General features: G+C 45.5%; 1 protein-coding gene and 1 long non-coding RNA gene across 2 annotated transcripts in view; one reads left to right on the plus strand and one right to left on the minus strand.

The window, feature by feature from the left end:
* The window catches only part of LOC310661414, a 169376-nt gene that overhangs the window by 90679 nt on the left and 57510 nt on the right, over positions 1 to 21187 (plus strand). The window lies entirely within an intron of this gene.
* Positions 1 to 21187, minus strand: part of SGSM1 (small G protein signaling modulator 1) — a 79618-nt gene that overhangs the window by 45759 nt on the left and 12672 nt on the right. Inside the window, exons 2-8 of the mRNA XM_083407267.1 lie at positions 19435 to 19510; positions 11104 to 11266; positions 10301 to 10453; positions 8221 to 8288; positions 6756 to 6901; positions 6131 to 6262; positions 4306 to 4430 (exon numbers count right to left, since the gene is read on the minus strand). Of these exons, the coding sequence (XP_083263393.1) occupies positions 4306 to 4430; positions 6131 to 6262; positions 6756 to 6901; positions 8221 to 8288; positions 10301 to 10453; positions 11104 to 11266; positions 19435 to 19498 (851 nt within the window). The 5' untranslated portion in view covers positions 19499 to 19510. The remainder of the gene's footprint in view (positions 1 to 4305; positions 4431 to 6130; positions 6263 to 6755; positions 6902 to 8220; positions 8289 to 10300; positions 10454 to 11103; positions 11267 to 19434; positions 19511 to 21187) is intronic.

Consider the following 21187-nt stretch of genomic DNA (forward strand, 5'->3'; position numbering starts at 1 on the left):
TTTTAGAACAAGACGGAGATAAACTGAAATTGCAGAGTTTTGACAAATTAAAAAGTAAAGTCCGTGATTGGCTTCATTACCATCAGATAATGGAGCCGTATAAATTGGACAGAAAAATTGGTTTCCAGGTGGAAAAATCAAACTTGGAAACAGAATTGTTAGAACCCAAAACTAAGATATTGTCAAGAATGTATAACTTGCTGTTGAAATGGAATACACAGGATGAGGAAGTGAAATCAGTAATGATTAAGTGGGCACAAGACGTTGGTCATAATCTCTTTACATTTCCAACACTTATTATCGGGCAAATGATAAATTTTTGCAAGCTTGACTGGTGTCATGTACCACCTGTATATCATTTTCATAATATTCTCTCTTAAAGCGTTAGATGCCGTAAATTTCGTACCAGTGGTCCATAACCGTTCCCAGTCAGCAAACATTATATTATGACCCAGATCTTCTTTCACCTTTGGTGGACGTGCCCAAAGATTAAGGCATTCTGGGGGATGATCTATAATGAGCTGAAAAAAGTATTTAAATACACATTCCCGAAGAAACCAGAAGCCTTTCTCCTGGGTATGGTCGGCCAACAGGTGCACAAGAAGGATAGGACATTCTTTATGTATGCCACAGCAGCAGCAAGAATACTTATCGCACAGCATTGGAAGACACAAGAGCTACCCACCTTGGAAGAATGGCAGATGAAAGTTACCGACTACATGGAATTGGCAGAAATGACCGGCAGAATCAGAGACCAGGGAGAAGAGACGGTGAAGGAAGATTGGAGGAAATTTAAAGATTATTTACAGAAACATTATAAGATAATGAACGTTTGAGGATATTGGATTGATGGTGAATGGTTATTAGTAAAAAAGTGAATAGAAAAAGACCCAACATTTTTCAGATTTAAGGAAATGCAATTATCTATTATGCATTAAAATTACTAGGAAATTAAAAAATGATAGAGGGAAAGAATTTGCAGACAGAATACTAGATTTGGAATACAGAGAAGGGAGGTCTGGGGAAGTCGGAGAAATAAGTTAATGCAAAGAATGTAAGAAGATAAAAATTGTTTTTAATATTTTTCTTTTTCTTTTTTGTACTTAACTGTTTTTGCGTTTTTGTGTCGTAGTGTTTTCTTTTTTGTTATTTCGTTGTGAGGTTGTTTGTTTTTGTTGTTTCATGTTTATTGTAAAACCCAATAAAATATTATTAAAAAAAAAAAAGACGTTGGTCATAATATAATGCTAGCTGACTGGGAATGGTTATGGACCACTGGTATGAAATTTACGGCATGTAATGCCTTAAGAGAGAATATAATGAAAATGATATACAGATGGTACATGACACCAGTCAAACTAGCAAAAATCTATCACTTGCCCGACAACAAATGTTGGAAATGCAAAGAAACTGAAGGTACATTTTTTCACCTTTGGTGGACGTGCCCAAGGATTAAGATCTTCTGGGAGATGATCTATAATGAACTCAAAAAAGTGTTTAAATACACATTTCCGAAGAAACCAGAGGCCTTTCTCCTGGGCATGGTCAACCAAGAGGTACGCATGAAGGATAGGACATTTTTTATGTACGCTACAACAGCAGCAAGAATACTCATCGCACAGTATTGGAAGACACAAGAATTACCCACGCTGGAAGAATGGCAGATGAAAGTTATTGAGTATATGGAATCCGCAGAAATTACTGGCAGAATCAGAGACCAGGGAGAAGAGACGGTGAAAGAAGATTGGAGGAAGTTTAAAGACTATTTACAGAAATACTATAAGATTAATGAATGTTAGAACGACATCAGATTGAATGTAAAAGGTTATTGGTTAAAAATTTTAAAAATTAAATGACTCAATATTTTAAGCTATAAGTACTAAATAAGCTAAATTAGGATATACAAATTAAGACAAGAACTTAAATAAGACAGAGGGAAGGGATTTGTTGTTCAATTGTATTATCTGGAATACAGGGATGGGAGGTTAGGGGAAGTCAGAGAAATAAGTTAATGCAAGGCTACCATGAAGATAAAATTGTTTTTATTTTTGTTGTTTTTGGTGTTTTATGCTTGTATAACTGTGCTTTTTTCTGTTTTTTCTGTTGTTTATTGTATGTTGTTTTTAATTTTCATGTAAAACTTAATAAAAATATTTATATATATAAAAAAAAGAAGGTCCAGGCTTTCGCTCAGAAAATCCCTGCTGACAACTGGCACAAAGCAGTAAGAAGAGTGCCGGCCATTCTGCCTCAACCCCAGCAGAGGGTGCACTGGCTCTGACGCTGGGCAGCCCTCGTCTCCTCCTAACCCTTGACCAGCACAACTAAGGACTTATTCACCTTTTCCTCCTCCCTTCCCAGGCATGATTCACACTTGAAAGCTCTGTGTCCGCAGTGGCGTAGCGTGGGTTGTCAGCACCCGGGGCGAGGCAAATAATCTGCGCCCCCTAACCTGTGGATTTGCGCCCACTAACCCTAACCCCCAAATGTTGCGCCCGGTGCGGCCGGCCCCCCCTGCACCCCCATGCTACGCCACTGTGTGTCCGAGTGCTCTTTCTTCCTCCGCCCCCTCCGTGAAAAGTGCTCTTGAGTGTTAAATCATAGTGAATAGAAATCTGCATAAAACCTGAATTGCTGTTTGTTGCGTTTCAGCTTTATTGAAACGTTTAAGGGACTTAAATGTTAGCATCCTCATTCACACAATTATTCCAAATGTTAAGGCCCCTGAGAGATATTAGGAGACAGACACCCCACATTCCTCTTTCAGTTTCTGTTGAAAAGGGATTGACTGTTACGCCACCCTGAAAATTGTAACTCTGGGAGGGGAAGAGGAGTCCCTCTGCAACTCTCAGCACCCTTCCCAAACTACACTTCCCAGAATTCTTTGGAGGCACGCCATGATTCTTTCAACTGGAGTTGTACAGTGGTACCTTGGGTTACATACACTTCAGGTTACACATTCTGGCTAACCCAGAAATAGTGCTTCAGGTTAAGAACTTTGCTTCAGGATAAGAACAGAAATCGTGCTCCAGCAGCGTGGCGGCAGAAGGCCCCATTAGCTAAAGTGGTGCTTCAGGTTAAGAACAGTTTCAGGTTAAGAACGGATCTCCGGAACGAATTAAGTACTTAACCCGAGGTACCACTGTAGTGCTTTAAATGTATCGCACAGGAGGAGCCTGAGTGGGCAGGACAAGCTCTGACCCTTCAGATCCTTCTTCAAAAGGCGGTGACTGAACCTTTTGGGGTTTCATTTGTCTTTCACTTCTCTTTGCCCAGGCTTAAAAAAGTGCAGCCATGCTCCCTGAGGCCTTGCAAAAGCAAACACAGGAAAGCAGGCGTTTTTTCCTTGACCTTTGGGGAAATGCAGCAGCTGGGACAACGTGCTTGAGGCCAGAATATGGAGCCCCACCCAGCGTAAGGAGGAGCCAGCAGGAATCTGGACAAGCAGAGCTGCTGTTAAGCAAAGCATGCTGGATCCGGCCAGGGGCCCATCTCAGCCAGCATCCTGTTCTCACAGGGGCCAACCAGATGTCTGCACTAGAGTTGTCTCCTCACCTTCAGTTTTGAGCAGCTGGGATTCAGAAGCACAGCTGCAGAGCAGAGCCATGGTGGCCAGGAGCCATCGATAGCTCTCTCCTAGCAATGAATTTGTCTAAGAAGCGAAGAAAGCTCCCCCACCCTCTCACCCCTGTGTAGTCCAGCCTCCTTCCTCCAGGTGCCCACAGATGTTTTGGGCTCCCCTGCAGGGCTCCTTTTGCCAAGATCTACACAGAAATCTTTATCAAACTCCTCTAATTAAATCTGCCAGGAAGCTCCAAAGCATATGACATCCTTTCAGGTCAAAATACTCCTGTCAGGTCAAAATGCAGCCATTGCAGCCTCCCCCAGCCTGCTGCCTTCCAGGTGTTTTCAACTACAACTCCCATCAGCCCCAGCTAGCGCTAATGGGAGTTGCTGTCCACAGCATCTGCAAGGCATCGGGTTGAGGGAGGCTGATCAATTGTTTTCAACGTGGATAAATTCTGTGGTGCAGCAACTTAAACACCTTTTGTTAATTTTCTTCTTTTGGAGTGGGTGACATGACTATAATTTTTCATGGAATCATAGAACTGAAGTGTTGGAAGGGACCACGAGGGTCATCCAGTCCAACCCCTTTTGCCCAACATGGGGCTCAAGCCCACAACCCTGAGATGCTCATGCTCTACCGACTGAGCTTATAATGTTGCTGCTTGCTTTAGTTTCTTTTTATGCTGCTTTTTTATCCTGTTATATGCATTAGAATAATCTATTCTCTGTGCTGCTCACCTTTTCTCATAGTCCAGATCACCCACAGAGCCATTCATCAGTTGGTTTGGGGTCCACTTGAGAGTCATGACATCAGCAGTCTGGTGAAGGGACAAATATCCTGGGATGGACTCCATATCGTCCCGCTAAGAAAAGAGGAAAAGGAAGAAGCGTTGTTTGCTTTTTAATTATTTTATTATTTAAACATCTATTTGGTGCTTTTTCTTTAATTATTCTGCCATATGGCAAAGAAAGGATTAGCAAAGCAAGCCGCCATCTACGGAGTCAGTCCCTTGGTCCGTCTAGCTCAGTACTGTCTGCACTGACTGGCAGCAGCTCCTCAGTGTTTCAGACGGGGGTCCTTCTCTCCCAGCCCTGCCTGGAGATACCGAGATTTGAACTTGGGACCTTCTGTATGCAAAGCAGATGCTCTGCCACTGAGTTACAGCCCATCCTGATTCCCAGAGCCTTATAATCTATAAAGACATGGAACAAAAAGAAAATGGAACAGGAGGGAGGAGGAAATCAGCAAACTCAGGTAGACGTGCTTATTTATGAATTCTTCTAATGGGCAGCTGGGCCAGAAAAATGCCATGGAAGGACATGCCCAACAAGGCTGGTCGGACGGCCCTGGCCCTTCTCTCCGCTCCTCTCCTGCCACCTGATGGAACAGCTGCTGCCAGGTGACCCGGGGCTCATCTAGCTCAGTATTGTCTACACCAGGCTTCCTCAACCTCGGCTCTCCAGATGTTTTGAGACTACAATTCCCATCATCCCTGACCACTGGTCCTGCTAGCTAGGGATCATGGGAGTTGTAGGCCAAAAGCATCTGGAGGGCCGAGGTTGAGGAAGCCTGGTCTACACTAACTGGCAGGGGATCTCCCAGCTGGACCTGGAGATGCTGGGGATTGAACTTGGGACGTCTGTACACAAAGCTAAACATATGTAGATTTTATGCAAATTTGACCTATGTGCCGTTCTTTAAGTACCTAGCAATGTCATTGCCAGGCAAGCCTCCCATCCAGGCACTGACAGACCTGGCCCTGCTTAGCTTCAGGAAAGTGCCCCCCCCCCCCCGGACTGCACTCTGGGAGTCAACTCAAGTTGAATGGCTTACAGCACAATCCTACTAGACATGCCCATTCTAGGATAGAATCATAGAATCATAGAGTTGGAAGAGACCATAAGGGCCATCGAGTCCAACCCCCTGCCAAGCAGGAAACACCATCAGAGCACTCCTGACATATGGTTGTCAAGCCTCTGCTTAAAGACCTCCAAAGAAGGAGACTCCACCACACTCCTTGGCAGCAAATTCCACTGTCAAACAGCTCTTACTGTCAGGAAGTTCTTCCTAATGTTTAGGTGGAATCTTCTTTCTTGTAGTTTGGATCCATTGCTCCGTGTCCGCTTCTCTGGAGCAGCAGAAAACAACCTTTCTGCTAGATGTGTACAGGGGACCCTGTGACAGCCTAGCTATTGTTATACTGTTATAGCCAAGGGTCAAACACCCTCTGGGGGTCTGTTCTGCATCTTGAAAATCTCTGTTTAAAAATTAAGAGGCCAGTTTCCAGCTCATCCATGAGATTACAGAGCCCAGAGGGTTACAAAGAGAGATATCTACTCACTCCATGGTTGGGGGTGGGGAGAGAAATTGCTAGCATTCTGCAAATTTCCTGAGTTCTCCTCACAGCTAGCATAACTGTATGTATGCTCAGTGTTTCAGCAGTCATCATTTGACCATGGTAAAAGATTTATGGTGCTTCCCACCTTTGCGAGTGGCTACTAGATTTGGTTTCAAAGCAACCCCTTTCTAACCCTGAGAGGCTACTGTCTTTGCTCTACTCACCGGCTGCACCAAGACATTATTTTTGCCGTATAAGAGTGTGGCTCTGGAGTTCTGGTGCAGCGACTCAACGTAGTCTCTGGCTGAGAGAGACAGCCGGTCGTCCATGCTTCCACTGGAATGCCTCTTCTGAATCTAGGAGAATCCAGCCAGAAAATCAACTTGGAACCAGTTTACCTGTTAGGTTGCCTTACCTGCCATATGCACCCACTTTAACCACTTTGATCTGCAGAACTGGCACTGCGACTGGCACCACGTAATACTTGTTCTGCTTTTGTAAGAATCAATATTTTAGTGTGGCAGCACCCGAACACTTTGGAAGTCCCTGCCTATTGACATCAGGCAGGCACCTCCACCGTACTCTTTTCAGCGCATGCTAAAAATGTTTTTGTTTAGACAAGGCTACCCAGACATGTAGAATGTTGATGGATGTTTTAATCGGTTTTTAGCTGGTTGCTGATTTTATCTTTTGAATGTTTTAGAGTGCTGTCTTTAATGATGATTTTAATGTGTTGGTCATGAACCTTCCCCACAACATGCATGACACAAAGACATCAATAACCTCACATGTGCCTGTGCACACATGCCCCACAGTCCCAGCTGCTTCCCTGCAGCTTCTGAAACCTACACAGAGAGCTGGGCGTTTGGTGGGCGAGTCTTGGCGGCAGTGAGAGCTGTGGATTCGGTGGCGCTGGACCAGCTCGTCAGCCGAGGGGTCAGTCCAGAAGTGGTCGGCGGTCTTCATCTTGGTGTACTCCAGTGCACAAGGTCCCACTGTGGAAGGAGGCAATAGGCAGGGCAGGCAGAGGAAACAAGGAGAGCAAGCTGGTAGGCGGCCGTCCCCCATTTGCCGCTGCTCCCCAAACACACTGACCCCCCCCCGCTTTGGTCCAGCTCAACAGCTGGACCAAATTCCAGAGCACTGAATTAATCAGGAAAATCCCAGAAGGTTGGAGTACCAGTGTGTGCAGCATGCCCTTGATGCAAGAACCCAAAACCTTGAGACACCATAATGAAGAACATGAGAACACAAGGAGAGCCTGCTGAATCAGGCCGATGGCCCACTGAGTTCAGCATTCTGTTCGCCATCAGCCAGATGCCCCAAAGTGAAACCCTCAAGCAGTGCCTGAGCACAAGTTCTCTCTCCCTCCTGCAGCTTCCGGCAACTGGGATTTAGATGCATTTACTGCCTCCAGCTGTGAAGGCAGAGCAGAGCCATTGCAGCTAGAAGCCACTGATAGCCCTTATCTCCATGAATCTGCCCAATCCCAGTTGGTGGCCATCACTGCCTCCTGTGGGAGGGAGTTCCATAGTTTAACCACGCACTGCGTGAAGAAGGACTTTCTTGCATCTCTCCTCAATCTTCCCACATTCGTCTTCAAGGGATGTCCACGTGTTCTAGTGTTATGAGAGAGGAAGAAAAACTTTTCTCTACCCACTTTCTCCAGGGTTCCAGTTGGGGGCACTGGGGAGCAGGTATGCCCCCCCCCCATTTTCCTGAAGGCATCCCCATCTCTTCTCTCCATTCATTAGAGGAAGCAGAAAACAGCCAAGGGGAAACCTAGCTGATACAGGGTCCCCCTCCCTACAATAAGATATACTGAGGAGTGGGGGCTCTTATTGCCTAGAGCAGGGTTTCCCAAACCTGAGTCTCCAACTGATCTAGAGCAAGGGCAGGGGACCTGAGACTCTCCCCAGACCATGCTCCCACTCCAGACAACGAATGCCCCACCCCATCTCCACCCCCTTCTCAGGTGTTCCTGCTCCACTGGAAGGTATCCTGGAACTGCAATAATTATTCTGTTTGCTTGCATGGAAACCTCTGACTTTTGCTGAAATGTAGCCAGGCAGGAGTTTCACCCTTGGCTCTGTGCCCCATGCACTTCTACCTCTGGTCCTGCCCAACTGCAAGTACCTACTCTAAAAGACTTTATCTGTATAACTTGAAAATTCACTCCCAGCATCTCAAACACAAGCAAAGTAGTGCTCCAAAACAGTCAGGTTTTACCACTCAACAGCACTTCAGAAAAGCACATTTGTCAGCCCCAAAGTACATCAGGGTGTCAGCGCAGAAGCAAGCAAAGCCACATTACCCAGCAAAGAGGCAAGGATTGGCCCATCAACTGGATCCATCAGCAGGGCTTCCTTCTCATAGTATTTGCTGTACAGACAGAAAACAAGGAGAGAGAGAGAAAGGCTTTATTAACCCCAGGAAGGGTATGGTGCGTGCATCTTCCTCCCAGGAAACATTTCTCCAGCGCTCTACAGCTTCCCTGGCTGCCCACACCTCCCCGTCCAAAAATGCCTTGTGGGAGGAGGGACCCAATGACACCCTCACTTTCATTGGGGACACCCAGTAAGGCTGCCAGCTGCAGGATAAGGGTAAGGACCCTCACAGCCACCCCCGGGCCACTTTACCAATAAGGTCAGCACCCCCAAAACCCATGAGAATCTCACCAAAATTTCCTCTCCCCTTGTTAACTTCCAAATGCAATTTCTCTCACTAATTGATGGAGCATGGTTGGGGGGAAATAATGGGGTGAGGGCTTTTTTTTTTAGCACAGCACTGCATTTAACATACCGCTGGGTATTCCTCCAGTTGCCTCTGCATGCCAGTAAAAGTAAAAATTCTCCAGCACTGAACTAGGCTAATGTATGACCATTAATCTGCTCACTGAAAAATTATGAGCTTGGCTTAAGCTAGGATACCATTTTATCAGTCTGTTAGAAAAGGAGCTGAGAAGGAAACAGGCTTGAATTAACACAAATTACGGGATTTAAATTCTGCTGTTGCCAGAGCCTCCTTTCAGTCTGGCCTGCAGGGGACTAAAATTCAGCATGATGCAACATCAGTGAGGCTCCCTCCTGCCTTTCCCTGTAGCTATAATGCTTTTTAAGCACACAGGCAGTGATGTCCTTCTCTACCACATCCATGCCCAAAAGGAAGGCATAGATTTCTTTGCAGAGGTAGATCTAAATGGCTGTCCCGAATACACCACCTTATTTGAAGGGCGCTAATTGGAGGAGACTTTTTCAGTGATCATACAGGCCCTGACACAGTTTGGGATGGGGGCAGTTTTAGAGGCTACCATGACAGAAGTGGGAGCTTCTTACTTTTCTCTATCTCCTTCCCCACCACCCAATGCCTTCTTCCTTTTTATATTCTTTTTAAATGACAGCACCTTTTAAGAAGTTAAAGAGAGAGGAAAAAGGGGGGGGAGAGATAAGAAGCCCACTCCACTCCCTTCCAAAATCACAAATTATCTCTGCGCTGCCCAATTCTCCTCCTGATCTGTGTTTGCCCAAGGAGACCCAGAGACAGAGCTCCACCCACCTGGCCCCAGCCAGGGAGAATCCAGCACCCCACTAGACCATATCCCTTGCTGGCTAGCTTTGACCAGCAGCTGAGAATGTTGAGCCCCCATCTGAAGACATGATACAATACTCATTGCAGCACCTAAAATTTAGGCAAAATGCCTTCAGCCCAAGGGCAACAAGCTGTTCTGCAGTACTTGCAGTCTGGTGTTAACCACACAGAGACATGTTTTTATCCTTAATAGAATTGTGTTGGCTTCTGTACATTGTATAGTTTATAGCTATGTTCATAGTGGTTTTGAATATCACTAGATATTATTAAAGTTTTGCCCTTTATTTATTTATTAATTTGTTTGTTTAATCGATTTCTACTCCACCTTCTAATCCAGAGAGATTCCAAGGTGACTTATTTTATTTATTTTTATATTTTAAAACCTAAGGGGGTAAAGTATCTCTCCCCAGCTCAACTGGACATGCTCAGAAACAACATGTTGTGCATCAGTTGGGAAGTAAAAATGGAAAACTACTCAAACCTCCAGCAACTTATAATATCATAACCTCAAAAAACATTCCTGCTTTGCGGGGGGTGGGCACTGCAACATTTTGCTGCAGGCTCTTCTTGTCCAACAGAAGACAGTTTCAGACATGCTTTCCAAATGGCCTAAAACAAACTCTGGATCTCCACAAATTGATCAGGCACATGGGGAATTCATCACAACGCCTACTTCCCATGTGAAGTCCAATGAACCCAGATGTTGAAAAGACTAAAGTTTAACTGTGCAAATGAACCTTACGGATGTCTCCCTCAGGAGCAGAGGCAGGCAAAGGAAACTGCCGCCACTCATTGTCTCTCTTTACCTGCTGTTTTCCACCAAGTGGAGCACTATTTTGTCCAGGACCTTTTCGAAAAGTGCCGTCCGGATCCAGAGGTGCTTGATGGCCTGCGGGGAGAGGCTGGGGAGCTTGGAAGCCTTGCGTGTGCTCTCCTGGACACCCGGGCTCTGGTTTCGCCTTAGGGGAGAAGGGAGAACAAGTCCCACATTCACCCGTATCTGTGGCTCCCCAAAATCTCCCAGAAAGACATGCACAAAGTTGATACACTCATCTATTTACTGGACATATTTGCTTACAAAAGGATATAACCCAGGTTTTTAAGAACAAGAATGTGGAAGGAAAATTGCAGCAAAATAAGGCCTAATCTGCACAGACCAGTTTGAGGCTAAATCAGAGGCTACTTTTTCATGTCACAAAAATTATGGGCCAGGAGTCTCAGCATCGTCATTGTTTATTTGGATGCTGCCATTCCAGAACAAACTATGTTCAAGGTGGCTCACAAATAAAAAAATAATTACATAATTTACCATAATTTACAAAATATAACAAAATTTAAACAATGAACAATTAATGAGAACACCCATGAAGAAATAATGAATAAAATCAAACAATCCTCTTACAGTAAATAAAAATACCACCATAAAATCACATAAGTCTTGCACTAGCAACCCAGGTCCAATGGCCCTCCAGACTTCTCCAGCGGCCTGACGCTGGGGACTAGATGCAAGGGCCAAAGCTCTCCTTCTGCTGCTTGAAGCCCCATTCCAGCTGATGTCTGGCCATGTCTCAGCCCCATGCGCACACCCAGGCTCAGAGCATAGACTTACACATTCTCAATGAGCTGCTCCAGGTCCTGCACCTTCCGGGACAATTCCTCAGCAGGAGGAAAGCTCTTCCCCACCTTCATGAACAGGGCGGCAATCTTGTTGCTACGCAGGAAGCCCGCCGCCCGCCGCTTGAGGCCGTGGAGGACACAGGCTTCAATGGCAGCTGGAAGGAGACAAGAGAGCCCAGGGGCCAGATGGTGCATGAGGAGGGAGCAGTGGGGCAGTCAAGTTCGCTGATGATGGGAAGTTGTTAAAAAAGAGATTGCAAAGAGCTCCAAAAGAATGTTTCCAAAGTGAGAAAATGGGTGGTAAAATTGGCAAATGATATTCAGTGAAATGTGTAAAGTGATACATATGGGACCAAAATGTCTTAATTGCCCATACATGTGCATGGGGTCTGAACCAGCGATGACTGACCAGGAGCGAGACCTTGGGTCTCAATGAAGATGTCACTCCAAAGTGCAATGGCTGTGAAAAAGGCAAATTCCATGCTAGGGATCATTAGGAAAGGAATTGAAAATAAAACTGCTGGCATCATAATGCTGAAAACTATGGTGCAACTGCACTTTGAATCCTGTGTCCAGTTCTGGTCGCCTCGCCTCAAAAAGGATATTGTAGAGTTGGAAAAGGTTCAGAAAAAGGCAACCAGAATGATCCAAGGAAAAGAGGGACTCCTCTATAAATAAAGGTTGCAGAGTTTGGGACTTTTTAGTTGAGAGAAAAGGCGAGTAAGAGGAGATAGGATTGAAGTTCATAAAATAATGAACAGAAAGTGGACAGAGAAAACTGTTTCTCCCTCTCATACCACAGGCCACTGTGAGAACAGGATGCGGGACGAAATCCACAAGGTCCTTCTTATGTTCTTTTATTATGATAATTTTTATTAATTTTTCATTAATAACAATCCAATGGAGGCCACATTAATACAATACCAAATCATGCCAAATCACAATACAATCAAAAGAACCAATTAATCAGTTCCGAAATCAACATTTTTGGATGACTTCCCATGTTCCGGCTATCAGGAGTTGATGTTATTGATGTTATTCCTTGATCCTGTGCCAATTCTCTTAATTAGTCCAAGTTCCACAATTCCAATCTTAATCCTTTGTGGGGGGTTTTGCAGCCATTGATGTGACCACTTTCGAACGTATTTAATAAATCCATATCCATTCAATTGCAGAGGGAGTTTTATATCCTGTAGCTGTGTAAAATATTTATTTACCTTCTTTCCCCCCCTTCCTGTTGTAATCAGTTTTCTTCAACATTGCCCCTCCTTCGAGAACTGATTTCTACGTGCGACACGTTTCCATTTTGTCTCATCCGAAAGCATTCCAGAGCCCGGCCACGGCTTCTGGCCTACTTCCAGTGTTCTGGCCTACTTATCTCCCTGTTCCTTCGAACAAGCTGGTGCCTTGACAAAACCATAATAAAGTAGAATCAGAGCTCTCTTTAACGGGCAATATCACAAATCATCACAGTATTTCACACAGTCTATTCTTTTAAGTACTCCATAAAGAAAAGAGTCCCATGGACTGCAAAAAGCTCAAACCTCTCCGTTCTGAAGGAAATCAACCCTGAGTGCTCACTGGAAGGACAGATCGTGAAGCTGAGGCTCTGGCCACCTCATGAGAAGAGAAGACTCCCTGGAAAAAACTCTGATGTTGGGTAAGATTGAGGGCACAAGGAGAAGGGGACGATGGAGGAAGAGATGGTTGGACAGTGTTATAGAAATGACCAACATGAATTTGACGAAACCCTGGGAGGCAGTGGAAAACAGGAGTGCCTGGTGTGCTCTGGTCCATGGGGTCATGAAGAGTCGGACACGACTACTCTGCTAAACAACAACAACAACAAAGAAAATTATAGGTTCTTGTTGAATCCCTCTAGCATTCCATATATAGTTGTAATTCCTTAATAATTTCATTCCATTAATAATTGATTCTTCTTCAGTGAAGACTTGCCAAATCATAGCACAACAAATCCACAAAGAGAACAAAGGCTCCTCCTAACTTACGTAGCCTTCCAATTATTATAACGAAAGTTCTCTCCAGATCAAAACCTTGGCACCCAGTGGCTGATTCATTTAGCAGGTTATCTTTCTCCTTCTTCCAAAACACATGTTTCTTATGTCCATAATCAGATACATTTTACAAAAAACAGAGAAACCGCCGTTCATGGCAACCGCCTTGGGGAGTTTCCAATACGTGCAGTGCTATGCCCTCTGCGTCCCTGCCCCTGCATTCCATCGGAGCGAGAAGCAGTTATCGGACGATCCACGAGGGAAAGCTCTCCCCCCCAACCTGGGGGGCGGGGCTTGCAAGGATAATTACTCCCAAATTATCCTTAACTAACTGCATGGCTGGCATCCATTACTGCGGGAACAGCTGGTCGCCATGGCGGAAGTGGTCCATCCTATGTTCATCTTACCACCTGTTCACACTCTTATCAGTTCTGCAGAGAGATCAGCTCCAACAAACACCTCCTGATGTCCTGAAATGACCTCCATTCCAGATTATCCTTATAAGAAAGCACTATTCCACTTTAGTGTTTGGTGCCAGAGTTGAGATTTCCCTCCTCTTCCCTCCCTGCCCCTTTCTTCTTTTGTGTCCTGTCTTTAATCTGTGAGTCTGACAGCTGGGACTGCCATGTTTCTGAGCAATTGTACGCAAGCTGCTCTGGTAGCTGTTTTGGCTGAAGTGCAAAGAGCAAACACTGTAAAAAAGTAAAATAAACGGCAACGCTCTAGAGATTGCACTTCAACAATTGGAAGTTCAGAAAAGCTCCTCCCTAAGCTGTCCAAGCCCATCTTTGCCACAACATTGCCAGTCCCCGGATACCAATGCCAGCTTGGACCCACCAGCTTGGAGCAACCTGTGACCTCAACCAGGTATCCAAAGACCATTTACCACCTGCTGCTGGGGGGACTCCAACTCCACTTTGATCCTTCTCAGAACATAAGAACTTGGGAAGAGCCAGCTCTATCAGGCCTACAGCCCAGCATCCAGTTCTCACAGTGGCCAAGCAGATGCCCCAGTAGGAAGCCACAAGCAGTTTTGGGACACAAAAGCAATACCCTCCCCTCCTGTGGCTTCCAGCAACTGGGATTCAGAAGCATTGCTACCTCCAACTGTGGCGGTCAGAGCATGGCCATTGTGGCTGGTAGCCATTGATAGCCATCTCCTCCTCCATGAATTTGTCTCATCCTCCTTTAAAGACATCTAAGTCAGTGGCCATCACTGCCTCCTGTGGGAGTGAGTTCCATAGTTTAACTACGCACAGGGTGAAGAAGTCTGTCCATTTGTCTGTTCTGAATCTTCCAACACCCAGCTTCCTTGGATGACCACGAGTGAAGGAGATGCTGATGTCTCCAATTATCACCCATGGCTGACATTGCCCAGAACCAGGACAGAGGCATCTTCCCTACTGGCGCTCTTGCCCTTGGGTAGCAGAGGTCCACAGCGTGAGCCAATGCTGTTGTGAATTCATTTGCCTTCCCTGCTGCGGGTGACGGTGCGGCTCCATCTCTCTGGAGTCCAATGGGGGGGCAGGGGGGAGCCAGACAGAGTAAATTAGCATTTTGGGTCTGAATTATTTTCAGCTTTGGCAAGCTGCAGTGTTCCCAATCCATTCAGCTGCCAGCAAGCTCCCTTATCAGCAGACAGCATGGCAGCCCACAGCATAGCGGGGGGAAGAAACGGCAGAAGCTACCTAGAATCACAGAATTGTAGACTTGGAAGGGAACCCCAAAGGCCATCCAGCCCAACCCCCACAATCCCCACTTGCCCTCCTCTGAAGAAAAAACATGCATCCTCCGTTACAGCCCATTTCATAAGGCTTCAAAATGACAAATCAAATAATTTTTGCTGATTAACTGACAGAAGCTCAGTAAAATTTGAGAGGGCAACTTGCAAACTCAGGGAACACTGGTTCATTTTCTTAGGCTACTTTGCTTCTGGTGTGTTACTGTCAGTTGGGAATGAACGAGAACATATTCAAGGGGTTAGTGCTCAAAGAGAGTGCTTCTTTGCACAAGGAAAAGTCATTGTCAGTTATCTAAAAAGGGGCCACTGACACTGCTGTTTTGATGACAAGTCTGGGGTGGAGCTATCTCACCCACCACTCACAGGTCAAGTTTGATAGGTGGGTGGAACAGACAGACAAACCCCTTCCCAAAATATCTAGTACAGTGGTACCTCAGGTTACATACGCTTCAGGTTACATACGCTTCAGGTTACAGTTTCAGGTCCGTACTTAACCTGAAGCACCACTTTAGCTAATGGGGCCTCCTGCTGCCACTGCGCCGCCAGAGCATGATTTCTGTTCTCATCCTGAAGCAAAGTTCTTAACCCGAGGTAATATTTCTGGGTTAGCGGAGTCTGTAACCTGAAGCGTATGTAACCTGAAGCGTATGTAACCCGAGGTACCACTGTACAGGCATGTTCGAAGTTCATTTCAGGGGCCTGGCTGGATGATGAAGAGTGGCGGCACTAGCCCAAGAACCCCCCAGAGATGACACAGAAGAAGACGACTTAGACCCAGGACACCAATGGTGGAACTTGGAAAACCAGTCTGTGGCAGGTACAAGTTTGGAATGAAATAAAAAGGAATATGGAGGTATGGGGAAGAAAAAAGTTATCCTAATGGGGAAGGATTTCGGTAATAAAAATGAATGTAATGCCTAGAATGTTATTTTTATTCCAATCCATACCAATAGTTAGTGGAGCAGGACACTTCAAACAATGGCAAAAGGACACATCTAAATCTAACTGGCAGGGGGTGGGGCAAGAATTAAATATAAGTTACTAAAGATTCCCCTTGCCAGTTTTAAAGTTATATTATGAGGTGTCCTGCCTCTGCTGGCTTCATGAAGGGATAACATTAAAGAATTCAGATATATTAGATCTGGAAGGTTATGATAACAGATTGGGATGGCATTCTAGGAAATGATATATAATGAACTGACAAAATGTTTAAGATAACTTTTGTTTAAAAAAAACAAAAAAGCCAGAAGCTTTTTTAATAGGCATCACAGGAGAAGAAATACCAAAGGACTTAAAAAGACGGTTTATGTATGCAACAACAGCTGCAAGAATACTTTTTGCCCAGAGATGGAAGGAAGAGGAAATGCCAACCAAGGAGTGGATAGCGAAAAAGATGCACAATGCAGAAATGGTGAAAATGACTGGGAAGTTCAGACACCAAGATGATAGTAAATTTAAAAAAGAATGGCATAAATTTATAGAGTATATTAAGGAACAATGCAAAGATTTAAAGATGTTAGCAGGATTGATATAGTGCTTGTAATTTTTTAATAGGTAAAGAAATAAATAAGGATGTAATCAAAGTTGGATATATGAATTAGATGCAGTTAAAATTAAAAGATGTATTTGTGGAAAACCAGAAGGGGGAGGAGGGAAGTCTTGGGGTACAGGGAATCCCCCAACTTTATAAATAATATTGAATTTTAGTTTGAATGATGCGAATGATGAAAACTGAAAATTAAAATTAAGAAGGAGGAGGAGGCTTGCCTGAACGCAGGAAGGCCATTTTGGCCTACAAACCCATCCCTCCAACCTGGAGCCATACAGCAACTGGTCAAGGGTTTCCTTGCCCCAACCAAAGGGACAGATGTCTCTCTCTCTTTCTTTTCTGTGGTCTGCGGTCTGATTCATCTAAGCTGCATCAGGGGAGAAGCTAGCAAGGGATGCTTTGCGATTAAGCCAAGATGACACATTGTCACTAAATAATGAACCACCAAAGCAAGTGCTGTTTACCAAGAGCTGGCAACACAGATCCGTCAGGAATGAAAGGACTCCCCCCACCATCACCCTTCCACCTGCATGGATGAGGCCTTTGAGGGGGACTGCCATGCAGTCAATCCCACCAAACTTCAGGCACCCACATTGGACAAGTCCTTTGAGTGGAATCCGCTGCAGCCTTTCCATTAAAGCAGGGGTGGCCAACTCCCAAGAGACTGCGATCTACTCACAGTTAAAGACTGACAGTGATCAAACTTGTTGAGCTTTTTTTAGGAAGGAAAGCCCTGTTTTGGGGGGGGGGGTTGAGCTTCTTTGGGGGGAGCCAAAGATCTACCAGACGTTCATGATCTACCTGTTGGACGTGTCTACATTAAAGGAAGAACAAAGCAGAAAGGTTGCAGCCATGGCTTCTTAAAGGCCTGGAGGAGAACAAGGCAGAGGGATGGAACTGAAAGCTGCCCTATCCTGGCGCCATTCTCCCTTCCCCCTCCTCTGCCACTTATCATGCTAATAAGGGTTATTTAAGAGCCTGATCCTCCCCATGGAGGCTGAGGGAGGCTGGCAGGCAACTCAAATTAGATTCCCATCATCCCCAGATGGTGCTCCAGAGCTGCCCTGAGGCCAAGGAGAAATGCAACAGCAGACTTAAGAGGCTGGGATGAGAATTGCCAAGCACTCCTGCCTGTCCTGCCTTGTGGGTGGGGAGGAACAGCACTATAAATAATGTGAAGCCCATAGGGAGCCAGCCAGCTCCAGATTTGCTCTGTTCATTTGGTGAGTCAGGCTACAGTTGCTCCAAGGAAGAGGAGGTGGTGTCTGGATCACCCTGTCTTAATTCTCTCCCCACTCACACAGCTGGCCTACCTTAACCAAAGAGTCAGGTTGAGGTAATGGTCAACAGGCATCCCTTGTAAATGGATGGCTTAGCCAAAGGACATAAGAAGGGCCTGCTGGATGAGGCTAATGGCCCATCTAGTCCAGTCTCCTGTCCCCACAGTGGCCAACCAGATGCCCCAGTGGAAAGCCACAAGCAATTTTTGGGCACAAAGGCAATACCCTCCCCTCCTGTGGCTTCCAGCAACTGACATTCAGAAGCATGGCTTGGATGCAGAGCATGGCCATTGTGACTAGCAGCCATTGATAGCCTCATCTTCCATGACAGACCAGCTTCTCTGATACAAACCTGCCCAGCAGTTGAGAATGATTCAAAGGCTCTTCACTACATCCCCCCAATATCAGAAGTTAGGTGGCAAGTAGAGAGGGGGGCAGTTCCATGGAAGCATACAAATTTAGAAACACTTTTGAAAACTTCGTAATGTAAGATGTATTGAAGCTGTTTTGATAAGAACCTAAGATCATAAAAAGATTGTGCTGGATCAGGCCAATGGCCCGTCTAGTCCACTACTGTGGTACCTCGGGTTAAGAACTTAATTCGTTCTGGAGGTCCATTCTTAACCTGAAACTGTTCTTAACCTGAGGTACCACTTTAGCTAATGGGGCCTCCTGCTGCCACTGTGCTGCCACTGCACGATTTCTGTTCTCATCCTGAAGCAAAGTTCTTAACCCGAGGTACTATTTCTGGGTTAGCAGAGTCTGTAACCTGAAGCCTCTGTAACCTGAAGCATCTGTAACCCGAGGTACCACTGGCCAACCAGGTGCTTGTGGGAAACTCATAAGCTCAATTCAAGCCCAAGAGCCCTCTCTCCTCCTGTGGTTACCAGCAACAGAGCATGGCGGCAATGTCTAACTGCCATTGATAGCCCTCTCCTCCATAAATTTGGTCCATGGAGAGAGCCACCCTTGAAGATGTGTGATGGCCAGAGCAAGGGAAGGTCAGTAGCTCCGGTTTTCCCCAGGCTAGCAGGACAGCCAAGCTGGTGTGCGCAAAGCAAGAGTCAGCACCTTGGAGAGAGGTAAATGCTGAGTTCAGATCCGTGACCAGTGTTTCTGCAGCTGCGCCCAACCACTAATGATGTCTCAGCAACCATCAAGTTTTATAGCAGGGTTGTGTGGCCACTGAGTAGATGCTTGACCCCCCCCCCCCCCGCCCCAGAACTGCCTCCTAACTAAAGGACTGGTGCCGTCTTCTGCAGCTAAGTACCTTCTTCAAGGTAATGGGGTTTCCAGCTCTTGGGATCTCTCCTCTTGGATCTCCTGATTCTCCAGTGAGTCCAATAAGAGGGCCTAGCAGTGGAACTGACATTTTGGGGCTCAGGGAAGGGAAGGTGAGCTCCATGGACCCATGCAGGATGAACCAGCGCCAGATCCCTCTCCACCTTGGGGCTGCTGCAGCCTCCAAGGAGTCTTGGTATGGGATCAGGAAAAAATCCACAGTTGATAAGGCAAAACAGATAGATGGAACAGTCTATTTCCAGTTCGGATCAATATTCCATGTTTATTCTTAAGCCCCACCTCATCCCTGACTAGATGTCATCCAAAAGGGCAGTGCGCAACTGCCTTTAAGAAGCTACTGAGGCTCACAGCTCAGATACTGGTGGCCAGGCAGGGCCGATGGAGCACAAAGGGGAAACTGCACACCAGACAGGAGACGTCCGGCTGGCAGACTTACCACAAAAGGAAATGATGTGGCTGCTGTCTTCATGTACAAACTTCCTGGTGACAGATTCCTCCATTATCTGTTTCACCTGCAAAACAGTAGAGACAAAACAAAAGAAAGGTGAGTTTTTTAGTTTGTGAAGGTAAAATTAAAGTATTAGGTTCCAGTCTACTAGGACTCAATTTCTTGAGTTTAAGAAAGCCGACTTCATAAAACTTAGGAAAGTGCTGGGTGAGATCCCATGGACAGTAATACTAAAAGGAAAGGGAGTTCATGATGGCTGGGAGTTTGTTAAGAGGGAGATAGTAAAAGCACAACTTCAGGCAATACCAATGAGACGGAAACATGGAAGGTGCCTAAAGAAACCAGGGTGGTTATCTAAAGAACTTCTAACTGAGTTAAAATTAAAAAAGGATGTGTACAAAAAATGGAAAAGGGGGGAAACCACCAAAGAGGAATTCAAACAAATAGCCAGCACGTGTAGACATAAAGTCAGAAAAGCTAAAGCACAGGATGAACTCAGGCTTGCTAGAGAGGTTAAAAGCAACAAAAAAGGCTTTTATGGTTATTTTGTAGCAAAAGGAAGAACAAAGAAACAGTGGGGTCACTCAGAGGAGAAGATGGTGAAATGCAAACAGGGGACACAGAAAGGGCTGAACTCCTCAATGCCTTCTTTGCCTCAGTCTTCTCCGATAAAGAAAACAATGCCCGACCTGAAGAATTTGGAGCAAATGATTCAGCAGAGGAAACACAGCCCAGAATAACTAAGGAGATAGTACAAGAATACTTGGCTAGTTTAGATGTATTCAAGTCTCCAGGGCCAGATGAACTGCATCCAAGAGTATTAAAAGAACTGGCAGATGTGATCTCAGAACCACTGGCAGTCATCTTTGAGAATTCCTGGAGAACAGGCGAAGTCCCGGCAGACTGGAGGAGGGCAAATGTTGTCCCTATTTTCAAAAAGGGGAAAAGAGAGGACCCAAATAATTACCGCCCAGTCAGTCTGACATCAATACCAGGGAAGATTCTGGAGCAGATCATTAAGCAAACAGTCTGTGAGCACCTAGAAAGGAATGCTGTGATCACCAATAGTCAGCATGGATTTCTGAAAAATAAGTCATGTCAGACTAACCTGATCTCATTTTTTGACAGAATTACAAGCCTGGTAGATGAAGGGAACGCAGTGGATGTAGCCTACCTTGATTTCAGCAAGGCATTTGACAAGGTGCCCCATGATATTCTTGTAAAGAAGCTGGTAAAATGTGGTCTTGACTATGCTACCACACAGTAGATTTGTAACTGGCTGACTGACCGGACCCAAAGGGTACTCATCAATGGTTCCTCTTCATCCTGGAGAAGAGTGACTAGTGGGGTGCCACAGGGTTCTGTCTTGGGCCCAGTCTTATTCAACGTCTTTATCAACGACTTGGATGATGGACTCAAGGGCATCCTGATCAAATTTGCAGATGACACCGAACTGGGAGGGGTGGCTAACACCCCAGAGGACAGGATCACACTTCAAAATAACCTTGACAGATTAGAGAACTGGGCCAAAACAAACAAGATGAATTTTGAGAAATGTAAAGTATTGCACTTGGGCAAAAAAAATGAGAGGCACAAATACAAGATGGGTGACACCTGGCTTGAGAGCAGTACATGTGAAAAGGATCTAGGAGTCTTGGTTGACCACAAACTTGACATGAGCCAACAGTGTGATGCGGCAGCTAAAAAAGCCAATGCAATTCTGGGCTGCATCAATAGGAGT

The sequence above is a fragment of the Podarcis tiliguerta genome (genome assembly GCF_965153285.1).
Source record: "Podarcis tiliguerta genome assembly, chromosome: 13".
In the NCBI taxonomy this organism is placed as follows: Eukaryota; Metazoa; Chordata; class Lepidosauria; order Squamata; family Lacertidae; genus Podarcis; species Podarcis tiliguerta.